This window comes from Mirounga leonina, unplaced genomic scaffold (genome assembly GCF_011800145.1).
Source record: "Mirounga leonina isolate KUSES-001 unplaced genomic scaffold, KU_Mleo_1.0 Mir_128, whole genome shotgun sequence".
Lineage (NCBI taxonomy): Eukaryota > Metazoa > Chordata > Mammalia > Carnivora > Phocidae > Mirounga > Mirounga leonina.
In genome coordinates, this window is record NW_023270320.1 from 2,976,433 (window position 1) to 3,000,798 (window position 24,366).

The following is a 24,366-nucleotide window of genomic DNA, read 5'->3' on the forward strand; positions in this document are numbered from 1 at the left end:
GTTGAGAACTTCATATAACTAACAAAATGGGTCATTCCACTTCAGAGTAAAGTTTATTGAAGTAATTTTTCTGTGTAGGGACAACTCTTAGAATACAATTGAGACTCATCTGTATATGGGCATCAGTTTCCCTGAGATGAATAAATGAATGAATTGAATGAAATGAGATGAATAAATGAAGATTTATTTTAAAACTTTAAGTTCTAAACTTTCTGGTTCAAGTTACAGAGATGGAATTATATTGTCATTATTACCATTCTCTTATTTTTTATATGGAGCATGTATAAATTAAACATCTCTCGAGATGTCAGTGCTTAAAATAATAAGGAATAAGAGGCCTGGATTAATATAGAAATGTGAAATCTAAAAATCTGTCACATCTTAAAAGCTTCTGGCATTTTGTCTAGGTTTTTTCATTTAAACACTTCTTACAGGTTTCTTTTTGGTGAGCTAATGATTTTAATTGAGTTTAGTATTGAGAACAGATAATTTTTAACTGGGTTCCATGTCCCAGAACATTATCTGGGTATTTTACTACTAAATTAGCTAGAGCAGATAATGTAATAATTCTACCTTTAGAGTATCCCACAGTGATAAACCCCACGAAATTGTCAGTTTCTGTTATGTCCAGTTTAGTTATGAAAATGTTTTCAGCTGGAAATACTGAAATCTGGTCATGAAATTGTGTTAACTGTTGATATTTTTGGAGACAAGAACCAGAAGCTTTGGGCCACTTGCTGATCTTGCTGTGAGTGTTATCATTATCATTCTATGCGTTGCCAACTTGTTAGGGTCAGTAAGCTTTGGATGTGACCCGTGGAGCTCTGGGAAGGCTGAAGTCACTTTGGACTTATCCCTGTTTATGGGGAAGTGAGATCATAAGTTTCCTAGTTAGCTTCTCTTTCTCTCATCTTCAACATGTTTACATGAGAAATTCAGCTGGACCCTGAACTTTACCCTTGGCTCTATGCTGCTTGTAGGCTAGAAGTTTAATTCATTTATTTTAAAAGGGCTACTCACATATCTATAAGCCCTTTGTCCATATTTTTCACTTTTTTGGTATATTTAGAAGTAGCAGAACTCAGAGGTTAGTGCTTCTTGACAGTGAAACCAACGAGACAAATAGGCCTGAACCCTTAGAGGAAATTGGAAATAGAGACCTGAGTGAAATCCGAGGGGGTGTGTCCAAATTATCAAAGCCCATAATGACATTGAAGATGCTAACTGGTGTGTATAATACTTAGATATAGTATGGACATATATAGGTGCTTGTTTTTGTAATAAAATTTTTTAAATTTGAAAATGTATAGAAAATAAAAAGCCATTTAATATTACAAATTCAATCTAAGCTCTGTGCTCCTCTTTCTGACCCCATCCTCTTTCCTCCCTCTCTACAGGTAACCACCAGCTACAGTCAACTTAGTGTTCATTGTTCCCAGGCAGATGGACGTATTTTACCATAGATGCATGTATCCAAAAGTGATATGATAATAATATACAAATTATGTGTATGTGTAACAGTTAGGAGAACTCATGGAATGTAATCGTAAAGCAACTTTATTTATTTATTTTAAAGATTTTATTTATTTATTTGACAGAGAGAGCAAGAGAGCACAAGCAGGGGGAACAGTAGAGGGAGAGGGAGAAGCAGACTCCCCACTAAACAGGGAGCCCGATGCGGGGCTCGATCCCAGGACCCTGGGATCATGACCTGAGCTGAAGGCAGACGCTTAACCATCTGAGCCACCCAGGCGCCCCAAGCAACTTTATTTTTGTCCCTTTACATTGATTTGTTGGGTGGGTATAGTTCTTCCCCTATCCTGGATGAAAACTGAGGAAGGTCCATGATTATTTTTGTCACTCTTTGGTTGAAAAAAAAAAGTCCCATGATCTTTATAAGTCACAAAACACAGTGCCCGTTCAGTAATTAAAATGTCCAGTTTGTTCTCATCAAAACCCCCTCTGGAGAATAGTGCCACCTTGGGGGCTTAGCAGTGGCCTCTGTTGGCCATTTGGGCACTGGGCAGTGGCAGTAGCCAGATCCATCATAATGAGCGGAAGTTGATGCTGTTGAGTCATGTGTAGCCTCCATCCTTGCTGCCATGACCATTTTACATGGTCCCAATGAGCAAGCACCAGGGGGGCTGGGAAGAGGCTGACTGACATCAGAGAACTTTCCACAGTGAGACCCTCTCTGCAGTGGGTGCTATCTCATGGGCATTCACATGGCATATGGATTTCTTCACACTCTGAGTCTGTTCCTGGAGGTTCTTCCACAGAGCGTTCCTCTACTCTTCACCAGCCTTCCACTTTTGTCCTCCCAGGTCCCTAAGCAGATGGTCAGCTAGGCTGCTCCCATGAATCAGTGTACCATGCTCAGATTTCCTGCTCAGTCATTTCTCCCATTGGCTGAATCCTACTGGAAGCCACAGGCCAAGGGAACCTGGTGGAGGCCGTCCGCAGAGATCAGTTTTCTAGAACCTAAAGTTGCACATGGAGGAGAAAGGCTCTGGAGGGGCAAGAGGACAGGCAACTGGACAAGCTTGAGTCTGCATATCTCGGTCTATTCTGTTCCATTATTCCGTGAGCTAATCCTCATACCAATGCCCCATGTTAAGCATTACAACTTAATCTATTTTGCTAGTTGTAGGGCAGGTCTCTTCACTTTTTCTAGAATCAGCATGTCAAGTTCCATAAAAAAACCTTATTAGGACTTAGGCAAATAATTTTTTAAGTTCTTAATAAGCCTGTCTGTAGAATGAATTGATTAGACCAAATTTTACCCTAAATGCTTCCTCCAGTCCCAGAGGGATTTTTACTTTCTGCCTTTAACTGTTACATAGAGTTAATATGCAGCTGCAGTATTATCCTGACACTGCACATTACCTTGATAAGTAGAAAAATTGTGGTCACTTCAAAACCTACATAGTACTTGGGAATAGAAATCAATGTACACAAGCAACTTTCTTTCTCCCTCAGAGTTTTCTCAGAGTCTCTATCAAGGATCTGATTATTTTTAATATGTAGCTCTTGCCATCAGGGGTTGGTAAAGTTTCTGTCAATATGGTTTCTGTTGGGAATTCTGGTTACTTAAAAAGGTGATTTTTCCCATCTTGATGTAGTCCCTCCATATCATTAGACGTTAAGTGAAGATCTTTTTCTGCAATATTAAAAATGCCCACAACATGCTGTTAGGCCTTTCCTTTCCTAATTGTTTAACTGAAGCATCACTCATTTTAAAAGTAGATAGTCACATCTATAATAATGTTGCTTTTTCAAGCACATAATCCTTCAAACATCTAAGAAATTAGGAATTGGACTAAATAAAATATTTGTGCGTTGTATGAGATACACAAAGATATGCAAATGGGCCCAGTAATCCTTTAATTGGGAAGAAAAGGTCACATTACATCTGTTTCTGAGTCCTTGTATATCACAGAATCTGAGCTTCTACAGTTATGTTGTTTGGCATTTGGTTGTTCCCAGAAGACTAATTGCCAAAACATTTTGAATACAAATTATTATGTTCCTTTCCTGGCAATAGGTCTGTGAAAATATGAGGTAAGAAAATATAATATATAAGAACAAAAACATTAAGATCAAGAACGACAGATTTGGCAGCCAATGAACTGATTTTTAGCCTCCCCCCCTTTTTTTAAAGATTTATTTTATTTTAGAGAGACAGCGAGCATGAGTGGGAGGGGCAGAGGAAGGAGAGCCTCAAGCAGACTCTCCGCTGACATGAGGCTTGATTTCATGACCCCTGAGATCGCAACCTGAGCCGAAACCAAGTCATACACTTCACTGCCTGAGCCACCCAGGTGACCCGCCACTTCTTTTTTTTTTTTTTTTTTAAATCTTTGTAGCTGAAGCAAAAGAAATAAATTCTTCAAAGGCAAGATCATTTATGGTTCTGACGGTTGAAGATTTCACATAAAAAAAGTGACAGCACAAAGTTAAGTTCTTACAAGGTCAATAAACACTTATATTGCTCAGATGCTCTTTTTAAAAAATCAGAAAATTCTGCTGGCATAAACTCATTTTGACAATGACCCTTAACCAAAATCTTTGATTGTGCCTGATTCATAAAATTATTTCTTTTTGCAAAGTGGAAGTTTTTTTTTTTTTTTAAAGTAGGCATTCAATTCCTACAGGGCTTGTAGGCAGAATTTCACAGAACCTCACATCTGCACCATTTGAAATATATAAGAACTTGGGATGTAAGACAAGAAGAGCTACAGCCTTTTTTATAGTCATGTAATTCTATGTTTATTCATTTTGAAGCAAACTATCCTCGAACTTAGGGGGCACAGAACCTACATTTTGGCATTCACAATTCACTGTACATATTTGCTATCTTGTACACTTTTCCAAGTTTTGAGTACTGTGGAATACTGTTGTAAAACCACTCACTACAGCTTTGGTGGGAGGAAGAATAAAATCCTTCACACCTTACACATTTGCAGATTAAAGTGGGTCACTGTGTAATGCCTTTATTTATTGGTTTATCCTCCAACCAAGCACAGATGAGGATGGGGATCACTTATTGGCAATGTCAGTGATCTACAGAATAAAAAGAGGACAAAGGATGAGTTGGAGGCTTACTCATTATTTACAGATCTATGTACTTTAGATTTTTTTTTTTTAAATGTAATTCCTTTCCTTACCCTGGGAATTCCTATGTACAGGAAAAAGGTCACCGGAATCCTCAAGAGTAGTTATCTCTGTGCAAAAGTCTATTCTAATGGAGTTTAAGCCACAGATATCTTTCCAGTCTTAGAACTTTACAAGGGGGAGTATACAAGTCACTATCTTACAAAGTTAAACACCTTACTAATCAAGATGTAGTGAAGTAACTCTGCTAGCGACCCGTCAGCCTGTATCTTACTCACTTAGCAAATATGAGTGTTAAGTTGATGTGTCCCCTGCAAGGATGATGCTTGGGTTAGGGATAGATGCAAGGGTAACTAGAAACAACCTCTGCCCTCATGGAATTAGGATTAGGGTGGGGAAGGAGACACATGGCAAGGGGAAGGGGAGTTCAGTGTATAAATCATATATAGCACTAATACTCTGACCTCCCGAAAAACAAAGCATGTTACTCTTGAGAAACCATGTCTTTATGCTAGGAGCCGGGCAGGGTCTTATGACCTTCTGTATGAGTACCATTTACTGTCAGTGTAAATAGGGTAGGAAAGAGAAGCTGAAATTTTTTTTTTTTTAAAGATTTTTTTTTATTTGACAGAGAGAGAGCACAAGCAGGGGGGAGTAGCAGAGGGAGAGGGAGAAGCAGGCTCCCCGCTGAGCAGGGAGCCCGATGTGGGGCTCGATCCCAGGACCCCGGGATCATGACCTGAGCCGAAGGCAGACGGTTAACCGTCTGAGCCACCCAGGCGCCCCTGAAAATTTTATAAAGAAAAATAATCTCACAAAAGTCAGAACATGGACTCTATTTTATAAGTGGTTATTCTCTACTAATGCACTTCATCTTAAAAAAGAGTCATCAGATGATCCAAGGTAGTAACAATAACTGGTATTTTATTCCTAATGAAACATCCTAATCTTTTATTTCTTTAATTGAATACATTTTTGACTCTCAGGGATGATTTCTTGGTTTTTATCTATTTAGCTAACATATCTGCCTCTTATGAGATAAAGCATGTAAAAAACTGGAAAGTGTGATGAGTGTAAGATGTTTGTTGGAAAATACTAAGCCGCACCGATTCTAGTAGTGTTGTTTATCTGTGAAATTTAATGCCATATCACTTTACCAAACCACACCAAATATGATACAGAGACAATTTGTTTAAGAAAAGTTTTACTAATGTGTTCTTATTTCAGCAAAGTTATTGCAACAGGTTTAAAAGGCAGACAGACACACTATTACAGGCTCTAACAAAGGAATTTTATACAAATAAAATATTACACAGACCAATGAGATTTACTGAATAACAGATCCATAAAAGAAACTAAATCTGAAAGATTAAATCCAGTATTAGCACCTACAGTATCTCTGAAAGTAAAACTTTTAACTGTTTCATTCTTTCCTAATATATTTCTGAACTTTCTCCCAAAAACAGTGCTCTCAAACCCCAAAGATGAAAGAAGGGCATAAGAAACCCGGATACTAAGAACATACAGCCAAAAGAACTAGAAACACTGACTCAGACTTGAAAGTTTTAGTTGGAAATCACTGAACTTACTGTACTTGAACCAATCATAAGACTTCTGTGCACTGAATACTGTATATGAGGAAAGTCTATAAGATTTGCCAGTAGGGACAGTTAAAAATTAGCAATATACAGTATTATTCCTATCAAATTTTTTTCTCATAAGTTATATTTATAACAAAACTATAATTAAAATATTTATTATACTTGCTTATTACACATTCAGGGACACAGCAGGGACATTTATGTGTTTGATGGTTTAGCATCCACTTTATTGTGCTTACTTATTTTTGTAATGAACACGCAACACATACTACATCTTCCCAACATTCAAGGTAATGCAATAATAACAAAATTCTCCAAAGAAAAATAACTGGAAATTGCATTAAATACTGCTTTAATTAGGAATAACTGCTATCATAAAACAAATAACATTATACATTATTTTTCCAATGAGTTTCAGTTTGAGAAACTGAACAGAAACAGATCTTTAAGATTTTAGTCATGGCAAAACTGGTAGTTCTTCGAAATCTGGGAGATGCATTAGCAAAACCACAGACACAGCCTACCTTTCACCAAAATCCTGGAGAACAGCATTTTATGAATTTGGGGGAGATAAGACTGAATACTGGCTGAGATATGACTTGGAAGTCGAGAGCCACCTGGGAAGCTGGCCCAAGGAATGAAGAGAACCACTGGTACTGGTGGCAGATAAGAAAGAAACTTTGTGTTGGGCTAACCAACGGCCTATTTTATTAATGGCTCTGAATAAAAGAAGTGAAATGCATCATTGTGTTTTCTCAGAAACTAATCAAAAGATTACAGAGTCCTACACAATTTGGAGACACAAAGTGGATGCTGAGCGACTAGAGGTCACTCCAGGTGTGGAATTTTAGAAAGTTAGTCCTTGGAGTAAATGGCACCGTGGCTCTGGCAGCAGATACAAAGGAATGATGCTCTGGAGAGGAGGTAGGGGACACTCTGCGATCGGCCAGTGGATAGATGAGGGTCCCAGCTGGAGGTGGGATCTGCAGTTAGATGCAAAAAGAAGTTTTAGAAAGGGATGCTAAAATAACCTCTACAACATCTCTCCTACACCAGCTCATAGGAGCTCCTCATAAGTGGGCTAGTTCTAATAGAATACTTGGATCTGTACTAACTGACAAATGAGGACATAGCTCAATAGTCTAGAAATGCAAGCCCTGGATATTTCAGTCTCTGAACGATCTTGTCACAAGAGGTAGGTAGCACAGCACAGGCTGAAGTGGCGAATCTGGGGCCAGGCCACCTCGACTGCTACCTACTAGTCTTCAGCCTTAGACAAGTAACTTGGGTTCTCTGTGCCTGACTCTCCTCATCTGAGAAAACTGGGATAACAGTACGTACCTTGTTGGGCCGCTGTGATGATCAGTACTAAGCATTTAGAACAGTGCAGGCACATAATGAGCACCCACAAAAGTTGGCTATTTTCCTCAGCACTCATTTATTGTGACCGGGTAATGACATGTTCCAATTTTTAAATAAAAAAGACAATCCAAAGAGAAAACACCATCAGTCTTTAATAGAGCTATTTTAAACATTTTTAATAAAGGCCATCTGCATGATTTGTGTATTTTTTGGTTAAATCATTAACTCTCATGTAATAGTTCAACCTGCAGAAACCTTAGAGACTTAAGAAAAACCACAGAGCTGGATTAATTATTCTTACAGTTTCTCCCCCTCCTCCAAGACTTCCGCCCACACTAGATGCTGTGCCTGAGGAACACACAGCTCTAAATTGAACAGAAATATTTGCATTCATGAAACTATCCAGAAGTTCTTAATGTAAATCTTTCCCATTTCAAAATTTCACAGTTGCCTGACTATTGAGAGATTAGTCTCTGGTGTGTATTTGCTCAAAACCCCACACCACCTCAGAAAAACATTACAGTTAGCAATAATAGCTGCAAAATGAGTCATGACAAATGGGTTGTGCCAAGTCAACGCAGCTGCAATTGATAAAACAAACTTATTGCAATGGCACATAACAAAAACCACACATTAAGGCTCCTGGTTGCTCCACTGAGAAGTGTCAGTTTGGGAAACTGTACATGACAAAGTCTATGAGCAAGTAACACTAAGTGTTCCCAAACAAGACCTTTTTAAAGAAAAGAAAACACATGGCAGAGGATATCATGATTTAGATTTTTGGCTTTCAAAGTCAAAGAATTCAGGTGACACTCTCACTAGTGCTACAAGACAGCAGCTTTGGAATGTTGGTTGGTTTATAGGATTTGATAAATTGTACGGGGCAGACAAAATGTATCTTTTAAGAAAGTCTTGAAAAAGAAAAGGGGAGGATAAACACTTAGAATAATCTGAATCTGATGAACTCTTCCCTCTCCCCATGTTTTCTGCTGCTGCAAGTACTTATAGGAAGTATGGGTTTGTGGTCCACAAAACGGGTTTTGTGGTCCATCGAACTTGGGTTCGTATCCCAAAATGTGTTCAACTCTATGACTTTGAGAACACCATTTCATCTGTTTGTACCTCAGTGTGCTCATCTCTAAAATGGAGGCAATACTCCGCACACTTTTTGTAAGAATGAGACATACCATTTGTAGAACACCTGGCACAGAGCAGGTGTCCTCAAAATGGCAGTTATTATTACTGTTGCCCCGGGAAGGAGGAGGAGGAGGTCTGCTTTGGCAGAATCTGTGTCTGTGCTGCCTGTCAGTGACAAACACCTGCAAACAGTCACGTAGGAAAGTACAGCAGCAGAACACTCTCGGTAGAAAGTGTAAATGACTGGAATCGGCAGAAACAGTGCAGTACGATTTTCTGTTACTTAGAAGCCTGTGCTAATGGACTATGGTTTCCACATGATTCTGCGTCTACACTCCTATCAGTATTAACTATTTGTTTCTCACTTCTTCAAGGTCATTATATATAGAAGAACATAAACGTTCTAAACAAAAGAATTAAATTTATGGTTTTAACCACCAGGTTAAGTTTTCTTCTACAGGGCAATGAAGCCACTTAAATAAATGAAATATTCAAAATCTCCCCCTCCACTCTGAAATGTTTCTTTCGTTATTAAAGCCATTCATCATACAGGCAGGGCAATCGCTGAAATGATTTTTATATGCAAAATCCAAAATGATTTTTATATGCAAAATGCCTAAGATTGCTCTGAAATATTAAAACAAGACCTCCTCCCCTGAAAAAACATCTGCCAAAACAAAGTAACAACAAAACAGTCTGAAAACAATACAGAGGGGAAAAATCAGGATTAAATTCTAGATCACTGACGGGGCGCGCCTGGGTGGCTCAGATGGTTAAGCGTCTGCCTTCGGCTCAGGTCATGATCCCAGGGTCCTGGGATCAAGTCCCGCATCGGGCTCTCTGCTCCTTGGGGGCCTGCTTCTCCCTCTGCCTCTCTCTCTGTCTCTCATGAATAAATAAATAAAAATCTTAAAAAAAAAAAAAAAAAAGAATTCTAGATCACTGAATAGAACTTTGGGTTAAATACACATTTTAAATCTCAAGCCAATACAGAGAATATGCCATTACCTAACGATTTATTTACCATGCAGGGAAGAAAATTCACCCGTGCTACATATGATAAAAACTACATATAAACCATGTAATTTTTTCTTACCTTTAATTCTATGGTTTATCTTCCACTGCTCATGCCTCTGTCTTCATAAATGGTGATTTCAATCTAAACAGCAGAGCTGTTAAGAAAACACACTGGAGAATGGAACATATAAGAGGGGACTGTGGCAAGATGATGTGTACGATCCGCACAGACTTTGCTTTCAATTTCCTTTTGCTCATTTTTTTATTAAGAATTTCTCCTACTTAAGTTAAACATGATGCTCTCTCCACCTTGCAAAAAACTTTAAGAAATGTAATTGCCTGTAGTAATCTACATGTAATTCCCCTCCCCCCCCAAAACATTATTTATTTTTTGGAAAAAAAAAATTCTGAAAAAGATGCTATATTGTAGAACTAGGGGGTTGTTAGCTGAGAATCGAAGAAGGTAATGAATTCAAGGGTTTAAAATGCCCTGTAATTATTTGCAAACTTTTTCTTGGGAGAGGGTTCATGACCTCTATAAGTTTAAGAACCACTGCTGCAGAGTATAATAAAACTGTTGAAATTATTATCAGCCGGAAGGCCTGGGATTATCTGACCTAGGTTTTTAAAAAAAATTTATTTTACTCATTACTCCAGTTATCAAGCTAAATTAGTTTTTTTTGCAATTCTATTTACCAAATTCACTTAGTGAGTTTCAAAGCTTACTGCCTCTAAAAATATGCACAGTATGTCAAAGGTAATGAAATTATACATCTGGCAGCTGTAACTGATTTCAACCAGTCAGATGAACCCATGGAACTGCAATTCATTTGGATGACAAGTCTCACCACACATTATGAGTTTATGCATTTCAAAGAGGCTTTAGGTTCAGAGTTTCTGCAGCTGAAATGCATTACTCATGCCACCCTCATTATTACTACAAGATGCCCTCAGAACCACCAAGAAAGACAGTAACCAGAATATTAAACAATCTGGAGACCTGCACAACGCAAAGGAAGGAGATGTGCTTTAAGAAAAAGGTTGGGAGATAGGAGCTTGTGGTAGCTATGCAATTCACACAGAAGATTCCCAGGGCAGGGGTGCCTGGGTGGCTCAGTCGTTAAGCATCTGCCTTCGGCTCAGGTCATGATCCCAGGTCTTGGGATCGAGCCCTGCATCGGGCTCCCTGCTTGGCGGGAGGCCTGCTTCTCCCTCTCCCACTGCCCCTGCTTGTGTTCCTGCTTTAGCTGTCTCTGTCAAATAAATAAATAAAATTAAAAAAAAAAAAAAAGATTCCCAGGGCAAATACAAGAGAAGGGAGTTAAATTCTCTCTAGTTGTACCATCAAAATTTTCTTTTTATAGATATTTAGACTTTATGATCTGGACAAAAAAGATACAACTCGAAGTCCTCTCTCAATGGGATCTGTCAGGAGGAGGCCTTGGGGAGCATATATCTTCTCATTCTGCTCTTGAATGTATTTGGACACTTTCTTCAGAACCTGACAGAAAGAAACACCATAGCTTTTAACAAATATCATCAGATTTCCCATTAAGTATCAGCTGGATCTCAAAATACTCAGGCAGTGGAATTAGCTTTTGAAACAAGAAATGGATATCCACATGAAGGGATACAGCTGTGAGTATTTGGCACACACCAGTTGTGTATGACATACAGCACAGCCTGATGGACTCTGCAAGTCACTTAAGTACCAATGCATACAAAAGCATGAGCACCAGCCCCTCCTTCTTACCTGCTGTCGTCTCAATCCTGGATATACAAAAATAAGTAGGTGATTCTGTACACAAAAGCTGGTTGTACTTTTCTCTTTCCCACTCATCAAATGTTAATGTGACACCAAGGTAGCTCTTGGCCGTTCCCTTTAACACTTAAGAACTGCTGCTTCTCTCCTTTGAATGTCTTTGTCAACTTTAAGTAATGATACAAAGTTGGCCCATTAACAAGAAATAGCCCAGTTAGTTTAAAACTGAGTTTATTTCCTTTGTAAGGCATGTGACAGCTGCCAAGGAGTTTCTGATGACAAGTGTCTTACATCATTTCCACCACTGCATATAATGCTACTCTGTAGTTTGCTCTTGTGTCCTTGATGGGAACTTTGGTTTTTAAGTTTAGCACTAAGGTTGTAAAAGTCAAAGCAAATGCAGACAAAAGCCAGAGAGGATACAAAGGAACTTCTGGAAATTGCCAAATCTCTAGCTTTAATAAGGTCAATTTTGAGACAGATAAGCTAGAAGAAAATAAATCTTAATAGCTATATACAAAATCAGAGAGTTACATGTTTTATTTCAGATTCAAAGTCATCATAACCCTTTTTTGGCTCTAGTGTTCAAAAAGGCTTTGATCCAGTTCTTTAATTACTATATATTTTCTTAAATTCATACGACCAGCATATGCTATAGTCTTGGATAAATGTGATCACAACGTAAGGGGAAAAAAAGAACTGTATGAGAATAAGGTTAGAGATTAAGAAACAAATTAAGTGTGGGTCTATAATGTACCAGGGCAAACTAACAAAATTAGGATGCTACAATTTAGGTGCTGTAGTATAAGCTGATTTAGAATTTAAAACACTAGGTAGTTTGCATAACGAATTTTCTTTTTTTTTTCACTCTTAAGGTGAATTGCATTATTTGTATCTTTTGAATTTTCTTACTGAAGGAAAATAAAATTTAAATAAGTTTATTCAAGTTGTATCTTTGGGAATACTATAATTTGGGAATACTAAAATTCAAGTTGCATAATTTAGGAATACTATAAGTTCTAAAAGAGCATGATGTTATTAAAAGAGCAATCTGCAGGGTTCTTTAGGTAGTGAATTAAGAATACCACTTCTAAAGAAAACATTTTTTTCATCTAATTACCTGAAATAATACAAGTATCATTCTCCTATTTTCAATTCTCAAAGAACTCGAGTGATTCTTGGTCTGTATGAGCAAAAAAGAAATCTTAGGTACTATCTTTCTATCAGAGTTTGTCAATCATGCTAAAATAACAAATAGAAGGAAGTAGCCCATAAAGGTGCCCAACTCAGGACCCTCAGTCTTCTCTCCAATTTCTTTCTCAGCTCACCTGCCAGAACTGGAAATTGGAGAGTCGGTCTACCCTCACTCCAGTCCATTTCCACTAGGGGGGACAGTCAGAAAAGTGCTTGCACGACTGGCTTCAAAGAAAGGACTCCTTCAGAACAGCTTTCCTTCCTCTCTCCTTGGGTACAGGTTACCAGCAAAGAAATAGCATGCCTTTATTTGATTTAAGCATAACTTTGTTGTGCAAGGTTTTTATTTAAGCTTTAATAACATTCATGTGCACTTAGGTATCAGTTCAGAAAGAAAACAAGGTTTTCTTTTTGCATAAGCTCCAAATCCTCTTATACCACTCTGGTGAAGGCAGGACTGTCTTAAATAAGATGCTCTTAAACTCTTAAGGTCTCTTTAGCAACAAGAAAGCATTAACATGAGTAAACTCATAATGCATCCCAGGCAGGACAAAGCAGCATTCTTACTCCCAAAAACTTCATGGTGACATTTTAGTCATAGTTTATTATTTTTGGAAATCAATGTCAAAACAAACTATAATATTGAACAAAATTATCTGTTATCCTCAAACCCTCAACAAAGCCTCAATCTGTATATTTACAAAGCTAAACACAATCAAACTTCAGTAAAGACTATTATCCTCCTTGAGAATATTAAACTGGAGAGACCCTTAAGAAAAAATATCCTAAGTGAGGCTAAGCGAGAACAGCAGGATCTTAGTATTTTCAGAAAATATCTAAGTTGCTTCTAATTTGTTCCTTTTGCAGATTAAAGCACATAAGCAGAAGGGATGTTTTGAACAAGACAGACAGCTACTGAGCGGAGAAGCTTCTACAAGCCCATTTGTTCCCTAATTATAATGGGCAGCAACAATAGAGAAATAACACTGAAGTCTTTATCTTCATTTTAAATCAATAAATAGCACATTATAGGAAAAAAAAAAGCATGATTGTTCTAATGAGTTTTAAAAGGCTTATTTACAATTTCAAAAAATTTAACCCACATGACAAAGTGTAAGCACTATTATATTTGGCTTACTGTTTGTAGACTGAAAATTTTAGTGTTTAAAGTATAACTACATGTCTTAATTATGACCATTCCAGTTATTCACTTGGCACAATCTAGTTATTCATGTCCAGTTTCTAAAATAAAATTACCTACTTAAAAAATGTGGCCACACCTTAAATTTTGGTTTCTTGACTAATTTTATTTGGTCTTTTTTTTTTTTTTTTAAAGATTTTATTTATTTATTTATTTGAGAGAATGCAGAGCAAGAGAGTGCACATGAGTGGGGTGGGAGGGAGAGGGAGCAGCAGGCTTCCCACTGAGCAGGGAGCCTGATGTGGGCTTGATCCCAGGACCCCGAGATCATGACCTGAGCCGAAGGCAGATGCTTAACCAACTGCGCCACCCAGGCATCCCTAATTTTATTTGGTCTTTACTTGCTTTATAATACTCCATAAAAAGAAAGAAACCTTGATAAGACTTACAAAGTAGTACCTTCTACATTGCCTATGAATCCAAGTTAAAACATATATTAGGATCAATTTCCACTCTATTTCTGATACAGAGAACTGCCTTTCAAGATTAATAATCAAAGGGATGATGACTGATTGTAGGCTCCACACCCAAGGTGGGACTTGAACTTACAACCCTGATATCACAAGTTGCATGCTCTACCAACTGAGCCAGCCAGGTGCCCCAATAGTCAAAGGGATTTTAATTAAAAGCTGCTAAATGTTTTAAGCAGCTAAGTAAGTTAGCAGCTGCTAAAAAAGATGACTATACCTGAAAAAAACTGTTCACAAATATCTAATTAAAACGCGTGTGTGTATATATATGTAAACACATTGGTGTGTGTATATACATATAAAAATATGTATATACACTAACTTAATTTTTAAATTTCTTAAGAGAACACTATTTATCAGGCATCTACCATATGTGAGGAAATACATTAATTCTAATGTATTTTATAGTTGAGAGAACTCAGAGAGATTAATTTGTCCATGATCCCATAATTAATGTAATTGACTTGGCTGGCAACCAATTACCAATTTCTTTTTACAACTGACATTAGAAGGAGGTATCTATCTATTTCAGCAAATGCACATGGATAAATAAAAGTTAATTAAAATCTTATCAACAAATGTAAAAGCTATAAGGAAATGACAGCTCAATTTTCTAATACTCCACTAAGCATGAACAAAATTCTCTAGAGGATATAATTCTACCTTAAATTGGTAGTATCCTATACTTCTTTAAATGACCATCCCCGGATGGCCTAGTTTCTATCCATATGAATTCAGCCTTATCCCCTCCTACATTCAGCTTCTCATGAAATCTTGGTTCCACTATCACCATATTCCTTGAATTTGTTCATCTCCTTCCATCTCTACTGCTCCATTCCCTGTCCAAGCTATCATCATCTCTTCCTGATTCCTTTGGAGCATCCCACCTGGTTTCCCTACTTCCATTTTTATATCTTTTTTCCCCCCTAGAATAAAGAGATTGCTTTAAAGTGAAAATCTGATCATATCACTCTTCCACTTAAAATCTTTGAGTAGCTTCCCCGATGCACTGGAAATAAATTCTGAACACCTTTCCATGGACTACATACTCCTACATGATACAGCTCCTCCTTACCTCTCCAAACTCACCTCTGGACCCTCTCTCCACTCCCCTCCTTCCACACCGACCTTCTTACAGTTCCCAGGACACATCACGCTCTCTGGGCCTTTGCACACACTTATCTCTCTACCTGAATGAATGGTCCCAGGATTTGCATCCTTCATGTAGCCACTTATAGGTTATCACTTCAGAGGCCTTTTCTGACCACACAATCTAAATTAGGTCTCTCCTATTATTTTCTATCACAGGAAAGTTTGTTTTCTTCAAGACACTTATCATCATTTATAATTTAGTTGGTTTTGTTTCCTTTGCATCAGTTGTTACCACTAAATTATAAACACAAGGTCAGCAATCATGTTTGCCTATTCTGTTATATCCCCTGTACTGTTTAGCACATGGTAGGCTTTCAATAAATATTTACCAAATGAATGACTCCTTTGTCCCTTCACTCAGCAAATGTACTATTAAAGAGAAGCTGCTAAAACAAAACAGACTGAAAGCTGATACTGATCCTTTAAAACTTCTGATTTTGAATGTTAAACAGGAATGAAAGCTGCTTCTCTGTATGATATGAAAAAAATATAAACTACTAATTTAGTTATTTAAATACACCCTTTTAGTAACACTAAGACAATTCATGTCAGGATGCTAATGAAGCATATGGCAGCATTTTCAGCCAATAACTCACAAAAATACTTCAGTTGCAACTGTATCTGCTTTCCACTATATAGAGTCCAAGACAACCACAGAGACACTTCTATTAGGTGGGGTATAATCTGTAACATAGATATCCTTATAGCATTTCAGTTGCTAAACATTACTGTGATTAACTTAAATTCATTCAACACACATTCAGTGAGTGCCTAATACACCCAGGGCATGGTGTTGGGCACAAAGAGGGACACAAAATGGTTAAGGCACTGTCCTTGATCTCAAGAAGAACACATACTTGAAGGGCAAATAATGCAAACTGCTACATTCCAAAGTCAAGAGAGGTAAGTGCCAGGAAAAGAGACGTAAATAAAATGTTGTGGGAATACAAAGTCGAGAAAGAATTATGATTAGAAGAGTAAGGAAAAGTGAGATGACAGTAGGACCTAAAGGACTGGTGAGATTTGAACATGGGAAGAATGGCACTGTAGGTGGAGGAAAACCTTGGAGGGTGTGCGTGGGGCCGGTGAGGGAATGAGTCTGGCTGAAAGACTGAGTGAAGAAGGGGTGGGAGACAAAGCTGGAAAGGTAAGTTGGAGGTCACTTGGAGAAAGGGCTTGAACTTTACTCACTGGCAGTAAACGGGAAGCCAGGGAAAGCCTCTGGCTTTGTAAGAGTGCTAGAGGAAGTAATACAGTGTTGTTGTTATTTTTTTTTTTTTTTAAGATTTTATTTTATTTATTTTAGAGAGAGAGAGAAAGAGTGCATGTGAGTGGGGAGAGGGACAGATCAGGAAAGAGACAGAATCTCAAGCAGACTGTGCTGAGTGCAGAGCCCGACACAGGGCTCAACCCCAGGACCCTGAGAGATCATGACCTGAGCCAAAATCAAGAGCTGGAGGCTCAACTGACTGAGCCACCCAGGCACCCCAATAACGCAGTATTTTATGAAGGCAGCAGCAGATGGTTTGGAAAAATAAAAGAATGGAAGAGATGAAACTCATCAGACTATTTCAATAGTCTAAGAGACAGGTAGTAAGGGCACATATTAGAACACTGGCAGAGGAAATCATGAAAAGTTAATGAATGAGAAACTGGAAGATATTTCAGTCTTTGACAACTGATAAATTTTCCCCTTCTTCATCCCCTACACCTTAAGATGGTACTGAAAAAGGCAGGGCGCTATTAAAAAAAATGGGAAGGTGTGAAGTTTGCCTTTTGGAAATCTAAGTTGAGAAGCTGGCAACTCCAGGTCTAGCATGCAGCTGGAAAGAGAAGTGGCAGGATAAGATTGAAGATAGAGACCTGGGGGGAAAAAGTAAGAGGATTCTCAGAAAGCTAGATAGAATGAGAATACAGATTTTCCACAGTCTTCTTAAGTGTAAGCCAATTTGAACATTGGTATGTCACCTTCATGTGGACAGATCAATTTTGACCAGTTTCTGAAAGACTCAGGACTCTTTACCATGTGCTCTAGATATAGGAGCAACAACAAAATTTGAATTATTATTATTATACATGCCCCTTTAAGTTTTATGGCAACTGCCACCATGTAAACATGTCAACAACTCACCTTTTTTTATGATTTTGAGATTTTGCGAAAACAAAGGCAGCCTTACCTTCTCATAATGAGTTTCCATGCATAAGAAGATGGTGTATGCTGTTAAACAAGCCAAACAGCCTTCAAGATAGGATTGGCCCCCAAGCTTCTCTGCTTCTGCATAAAGGTTATTTAGAGTTCGAACTGTTTCTTCAAACTGCTGTCTATCAATCTGTACGGAAAAAAGAATTTAAAAATAAGTTTTGGAAAAAAAGATCAACCACTCACTGATGCTTGCTACCACTAAATTATTCTGCTGTTTTGTCAACATTCTTATCCACTAGGTGGCAAACATCTTAGGTGATGAAATCGGGACCTATGTTACTGCAACTGCGTAGTCTTTGTTTATTCTCATCCCTCTTACGGACACTGGGTATCTTCAAGACTCAATATGGTATCTCTTTATTCTCTATACTGAGTATCAAGTAACTTAATAAAATTATACAATCCTGGGGTACCTGGGTGGCTCAGTTGGTTGAGTGTCTGACTCTTGGTTTCGGCTCAGGTTATGATCTCATGGGTCATGGGATGGAGACCCATGTTGGGCTCTGTGCTCAGCAAGGAGTCTGCTGGATTCTCTCTCTCCCTCTGCCCTTCCTCCCCTCCCCGCCCCCCAGCTCATGCTCTCTCTCTCTCAAATAAATAAATCTTTTAAAAAAATTATACAATCCTTCCATCTTTCCATTCACTTATATTCACATTTACTGAGCATCTACCATCAGACAGATGTTAGGACAGGCCTTAGAGAAAGATGAATAATTGTTTCAGTCCTCCAGGAGTTGGCAGTCATGAAAGCAGAATAGGTATGTAAACATATAAATGTAATAAATTGACAAAGTACTACAGTGGAGGCATATTTAAAATATGGTGGGGGCACAAAAGGAAGGAGACGTTCTCTTTATCTGGAAAGAGCAGGTAATCTTATTATTTTTTTAATGTTTTTATTTAAATTCCAGTTAACTAACATACAATGTAATATTAGTTTCAGGTGTACAAAAGAGTAATTCAACACTTTCATACAACACCCGATGCTCATCACAAGTGCACTCCTTAATCCCCATCACCTATTTCACCCATCCCTTCCCCCCCAATCCACCTCCCCTCTGGTAACCATCAGCTTTTCTCTATAGTTAAGAGTCTGTCTCTCGGTTTGCCTCTCTCGCTCTTAAGAGAAAGTAACCTTAAATTGGGTCCCTAAACACTGGAATCTACTGAAAGCTCACACTAAACAAGACAAAATCTCAAACTATCACACAATTCTTCACACCAAGTCATTCCTATTACCTTTCTATTCAGTGACACCATTATCTCACATTTACACTAATACTACCACTGTCATCCATTTTCATTCTAATCTCCTGTTTTCACTTTTTTCCCCTAACTTTGTAGATTTTAAAACTCAATGCTCTACCCTAGGACTTTCACCCCATTAGTAGAGTATTTCATGCAACACTACCATTCTTGGCAAAAAAGGACAATTTATCTGTCCTTACTCTAGGCCTCCTCTCACACATCTGCCTTATTCCTGAAAGGAGTAACTCCTTACATATAAATTCTATCTTTTATGAAGGCTTTTCTTTTTTTTCTTTTGAGAGAGACTCTTAAGCAGGCTCCATGCTCAGCGTGGAGCCTGACACGGGGCTCGATCTCACAACCTGAAATCATGACCTGAGCCGAAATCAAGAGTCAGAGGCTTAACTGACTGAGCCACCCAGGCACCCCACTTTTGTGAAGTCTTTATATAGAAACAGACTTGGAAAAAAAGTTAAAGAACTTCCATATACAGTTTGAGACAAAACAGTTCCAAGAACATAATTTTTTAAAATGTAAAACGATATGATCATCACCTTTAAGCTATTAAAATCCTTTAGGTTAGAGGCAATTGCAATTATTTTTTTGTCCTTTGTGTGGAAGAACTATTGAGGACCCAATGGGCAGATGGCATGAAAAACTTTAATGTGAACTTTAAAGTGGTGGCGGCTCTTCTGTTTTTCAAAAGGAGCTACTTTTAATTTCCCAGAATATTCAGAGTTTCTGACAAGGGTTGGGTGGATGGAGATGGTGCTAGGAGCCAGGGTAGCATTCCTGCACTGAGCCACCACTTTAAGAATGGTCATCTGGGGAATCTATGTCAGAGTTCTCATTCCCTGAAAACGGACTTTGTTCACTCCATGAACAAATATTTATAACAAATTGTTATCTTTACTAATTATGCCCAAGTTAACACCTTCAGTTTGTCACATCAGCAAATCCACAAAAGTCTAAATAATTTTAAACACGCACATTTGATCTACCTAAAATGTTATGATCTGATAAGGAAAGTTCTTTGAATTATTTACATTTCTCTAGACATAGTGTGATTCAAAACCATGGGATCCAACCGAGAAACATTTCTTTCAGGTCAGAATTACTGGTCATACCAGAAACATGAATTCTTAAAAAAGTTATCCCAAGATTATAATGCTTTATAGGATGGAGGTAAATCATAGATCATTAAAAAGAAAAAATCCAAGGTGAAGTATTTTTTAAAAAAAGTTTAATAAAAAGGAAATTTAAAAAGTCAGTAATTTCTTTGAAAGGCTATTAAAAAAGGGGGTAAAAAGTATGCTAGCCAGCAGTGAAGGCAAAGGACATAACATACAAGGGGTCGACAGAACAAATGTGGCCATTTTCCTCTCACTCACTTCACTAGGAAGAACCATCTGTCAGTGTTCTTCCTTGGGTACTTGAAGACTGATACTGAAGCTATACAAAATTGGGAGATTTGTGAAGTGGGAGCCAAATATAAATTTGGAGTAATGAACATTGAAAATCAGAAGGAAATAGGAATCAGACTCATTTTCCCAGAATTTTTGTTTCCTGAACTATGTGGTAGAAAGCATGGAGCTGAAGCTTAAAGTGATCATAAGTCAAAGGTAACAAGTCAAAGGTAATTTCTACCAACCAGATGTAGACACATTTTTAAAGGTATGTAAGGGAACAAATGCTTCAATTATAGTTCACTCATTTCTCTCCTACCCAGACCAAGGGTGCCTAACATGACTATTTTTGCTAAAGTGAGAATAAAGCTTTCTTTAGGAACCGTTCTGGCAACAAAATACTTAAGCATCTAAGTATTACATTCTAAGAGGCAATAGAAAAAGTAAACTTGTTAAAAGGCAGAATTTGTCCTCACTGCCAGGTTAAAGGGTACAAATGTGTGTTTAATGCTTTAAAGTAACACAAAACATTTGTATATTAGTTTCTTCCTCTATTAAATTGCCAAGTGTGATGTTCTCACAAAAGGAAAATCAGCCCCAGTGGCAGAGCAATCAGTACAATTTCTAGGGTAAGTAGTAGAGAAACAAAGAAACCTTTCAATTTTCCATCAAACAAAGCAAGGAAAATTTAAACCTGTAATTGAAATTTGATTTCAACGCACTAAAAGAAAAATCAAAGCTCTCCCAAGCAGTTTAAAGTATAAACTAGTATTTTAACCCAAACATTTAAAAAAAGGAAAAAAAAAAACAAAACAAAACCTCAAAGACACAATTGAACAGCACCAAGTAACACTCCATCTAGTACTCAGAGTCACAAGCAGTTCTAGGCAATAATCTGAAGTCAAAGAAATAAAAGGACTCCAGAATTTAGAAACATCAATTTCCTATAAGTATCAGTGGAGTACTGTGACTACACTGTGTTTCTTTATTCAGACTATAAAATAAAGGCTCTACCACACACGGAGTGGAAGGCTAATGTCTGATTCTGCATACACATATTTGGCTCAGTTATGAGTTGGAAGTTTGACTTTAAAACCTTTAAACAAAAGAATCTTGTAACATCCAAGTTAAGTGTGGTAAAAAGAATAGTTTACACTCTGATTTGAAAGTACATAAATAGTATAAGTCAGAGTTTCCATAACAAGCTTATAAACAAAACATTTGCTTCGTTTCATACAAGCCGTAACATGTAAAACATGTTAACTGTGATGTTAAATTATTTTAAAAATAACATTCAGTAGCTCTAGCCAACAGGCAACTTGCTCAATTTCTACTTCTTCAAACCACGGTGGAAATGTCCACCCAGTGTCAAGCTGAGTTAACCCAGCATGGAGACAATAAACTGCAGCATTTATGTGGCATTTCACAGACAAGCTAATCTACAAACCATCTTTATAAAGCATACCTGATCTTTCATTTGCACTTAAAGAAACATACTTAGGTCACTAACCCGACCACAGTTATAAATTAAGTCGAAGGACACTACAATTGATATACATTGATTTTTCAAACTTGGCCATCAGGTAGAACCACCCACCTGTTACAAGTTGATTTTAAAGGGCTGCTACACATTTTTCTAGTACAGACTCATCTACACCCACTTATCCCATGACCAGTATTTCTTACTCCCACACCCACAGCACACCTAATCACCTCAGTCCCTCACCCTCCCCATCAAGGTGAAAAGAGCACAAAACCTGCTCCATCTAACCAGAAACCGATCTCTAAAAAGGAAACAGAATGTAAGGTAACATGGCTCAAGACCAAAAGATCTTTCTTTGGGTGGGTAAACACTTGCGGGTATAAGAAAACACACACATATGCTCACTTCATTGTACTTTTAGAATAAAATACAATGATTCCCCCCCCCCCCCAAGTCTGAAGAAAGAGGAAACAGCCCATTCTTCCATTTCTGTATGCAAGGTTGCCTAAGGGACCTATATCCTGATGCCAATTTTGATATGCAAGCCAACAAAACACAGGTGGCTCCCAGTGATGGTAACTGGGAATGACAAGCGTAAGGCCTTGTTCTGACATCTTTCCCTGTCCAGGCCGATCTAATGCTCTGCATTTTTCAGGTTCAAAGAAGGCCTGTCTGTACTGCCTGGCACAGCAACTTAATAAACCCTTTCTGCCGAGCAGTGCGACCAGCACAATGGCCACAAACGCCAGTCACGAGAATGATTACTCCTGCCTGGGGATGTAGGAGGATATAGCTTCCAACACGCTGAGTTAGGTGGCTTGGAACCTCAGGAATTAGTTCCTCATCACTGCTGGCAATAACCCGGGGTGGGGGTGGGGGGACAGCCGGGAAGACGACGGCTGGCTGGGTACAGATTCCCGGCACTGGGCACCACAGAGTTCTATAAGGTCATCACACCGGGGGCTTGGCCTTATTCGTCCTCCTCCAAGCACCGTGTCTTGCTTAGTGGCCCTCTTCTGACCAAGGCTCCTTCTTTGCCTTCCCCTCCCCAGAGCCACGAGACACTCTGCGAGCCCGGTGTCGGCCCATACTCCCTCCCGTCCCTGAAGAGCCCCCTCCCTCGCCCCAGAGCAGGTGCGGAGAGCCAGTCTGCGTACCCGGTTCTCCAGCTCCGCGGGGAACTTGGTCTGGAACTGGCACCGTGTGCCACTGCTGTAGTCTCGCTGAATGAATACCTTCCCGGACACCGGCGCCTGCTGCGGCCTCATGGCGAGGACAGGACGCGCGCGCTGCGGGTTCGGGGGGGGGTGGAACACCAACCACGGGTCAGAGCCCCGGCCTGGACCCAAGACTCCAGCCCGCCAGACCCCCAGCCCCACCCACGGGCCAAAGCGGCCCAAGGCCTCCCCCGCCGCACTCCCCTTCACCCATACTGTCACCGCGGGCTTTTAACTACAGCCCCGGCCCAGGCCCCGCGCCCCCCACAGCCCGGTTCGGCCCGGGAAACACGAACCCGCCTCCTCTGCCCTCCAGCTGCAGTCGCACCGCCCACGCCGTCACTTACGTCCTGCCGCAAAAGACCTCTTTCCCCGCCCCACAGCTCGGCCTCCTACCTCAAGGCCGGGGCCCACCCTCTCCCCGGCCGTAAAGCGACTCTGGTGAGGCTGCGCGTAGCTGCGTGGAGGTGCGCCCAGGGGGCGGGGCCCGGCCCGATACCGCCTCTCGCCCCGCCGGGAGGAGTCAACACGGAAGGAAAAGGCTGGGCTGCGGGAGGGGGGGGTGGTGTGGGGGGTAACTGTGGAGGCTGGGCTCGCCCGGTGGTTGCAGAGGTGTAAGACTCGGGATTTCCCCGTTGTGTCATATCCGTGTTGTGTCATTTCCCTAGGGATGGTCGAGGTAGTTTTTGATCACTGATGTAAGGCGTTATTTTCACTCTTGATTGGATGTCCTAGCTTACACGTGGGACACCGCCGGACTCTACAAAACAAACTGCTCACACAAATTTGGAAATAGAAAGCAGACGTCTAGGGATCCTTTTGGCAATGGGGCGGGAGAAAGAGAGGACAAAGAACCTGCTTGGGCTTTATTATCAAGCATCCCTCCTCCAATTCTCTGAGGTGTTACCGTTTCTCTTACCCCAAAGATTTTCATCCAGCACCCCAGTCTACATCCCTCAGGTGGCCTGAGAGGACAAGCAGTTCTTTCCTTGACCACAGGCACTTTCACTTAACTCAGCATACTTTTGCAAGGCAAAGAAACCCCACGTTACCCTTGTCTGCTGGTGCCTGGCTGATACAATTTGTTTGCACCACTGTGTCATCCTGCCTTTTATATATTTTTAAAAATGTCTCTTACTGTATTTTAAAAACAGTTTTATGGAACTAAAAATAGCATACAATAAACGGAACATATTTGAAGTGAACAATGTAAAAAGTTCTGACATATATATACAACCATGAAATCATCATCTCAATCAAGATTGTGAACATTCATCGCCCTCAAAATGTTCCTTATGC

General features: G+C 39.3%; 1 protein-coding gene across 5 annotated transcripts; it reads right to left on the reverse strand.

Moving 5' to 3' along the window:
* Positions 1-1,813: 1,813 nt before the first annotated feature.
* On the reverse strand, positions 1,814-23,440 carry GOLGA7 (golgin A7). 5 transcript variants are annotated; one of them, XM_035003974.1, is made up of 7 exons: positions 23,364-23,440; positions 23,008-23,139; positions 17,688-17,840; positions 12,614-12,676; positions 11,131-11,232; positions 9,811-9,873; positions 1,814-2,481 (listed from the first exon to the last, which is right to left on the reverse strand). In XM_035003974.1, the coding sequence occupies exons 2-6, from the start codon at positions 23,116-23,118 to the stop codon at positions 9,826-9,828; spliced, it is 477 nt and encodes a 158-aa protein (XP_034859865.1). In that variant the 5' UTR covers positions 23,119-23,139; positions 23,364-23,440; the 3' UTR covers positions 1,814-2,481; positions 9,811-9,825. The 5 variants fall into 5 exon arrangements, with proteins under 5 accessions (XP_034859865.1, XP_034859864.1, XP_034859866.1 ...); XM_035003973.1 differs by lacking the exon at positions 1,814-2,481 and adding an exon at positions 5,802-7,198; XM_035003975.1 differs by lacking the exon at positions 1,814-2,481 and adding an exon at positions 5,802-7,198 and having other exon boundaries at positions 9,811-9,878.
* Positions 23,441-24,366: the final 926 nt, after the last annotated feature.

Bases quoted from the DNA above. Each gene is read 5' to 3' on its own strand.
- GOLGA7 (XM_035003974.1), bottom strand. From the start codon at position 23,118: ATGAGGCCGCAGCAGGCGCCGGTGTCCGGGAAGGTATTCATTCAGCGA. The intron at 17,841-23,007 runs GTACGCAGACTG...TTTTCCGTACAG, and splicing joins CCGCGGAGCTGGAGAACCGG to ATTGATAGACAGCAGTTTGA. The intron at 11,233-12,613 runs GTAATTAGATGA...TCTTTCTGTCAG, and splicing joins TGATACTTGTATTATTTCAG to GTTCTGAAGAAAGTGTCCAA.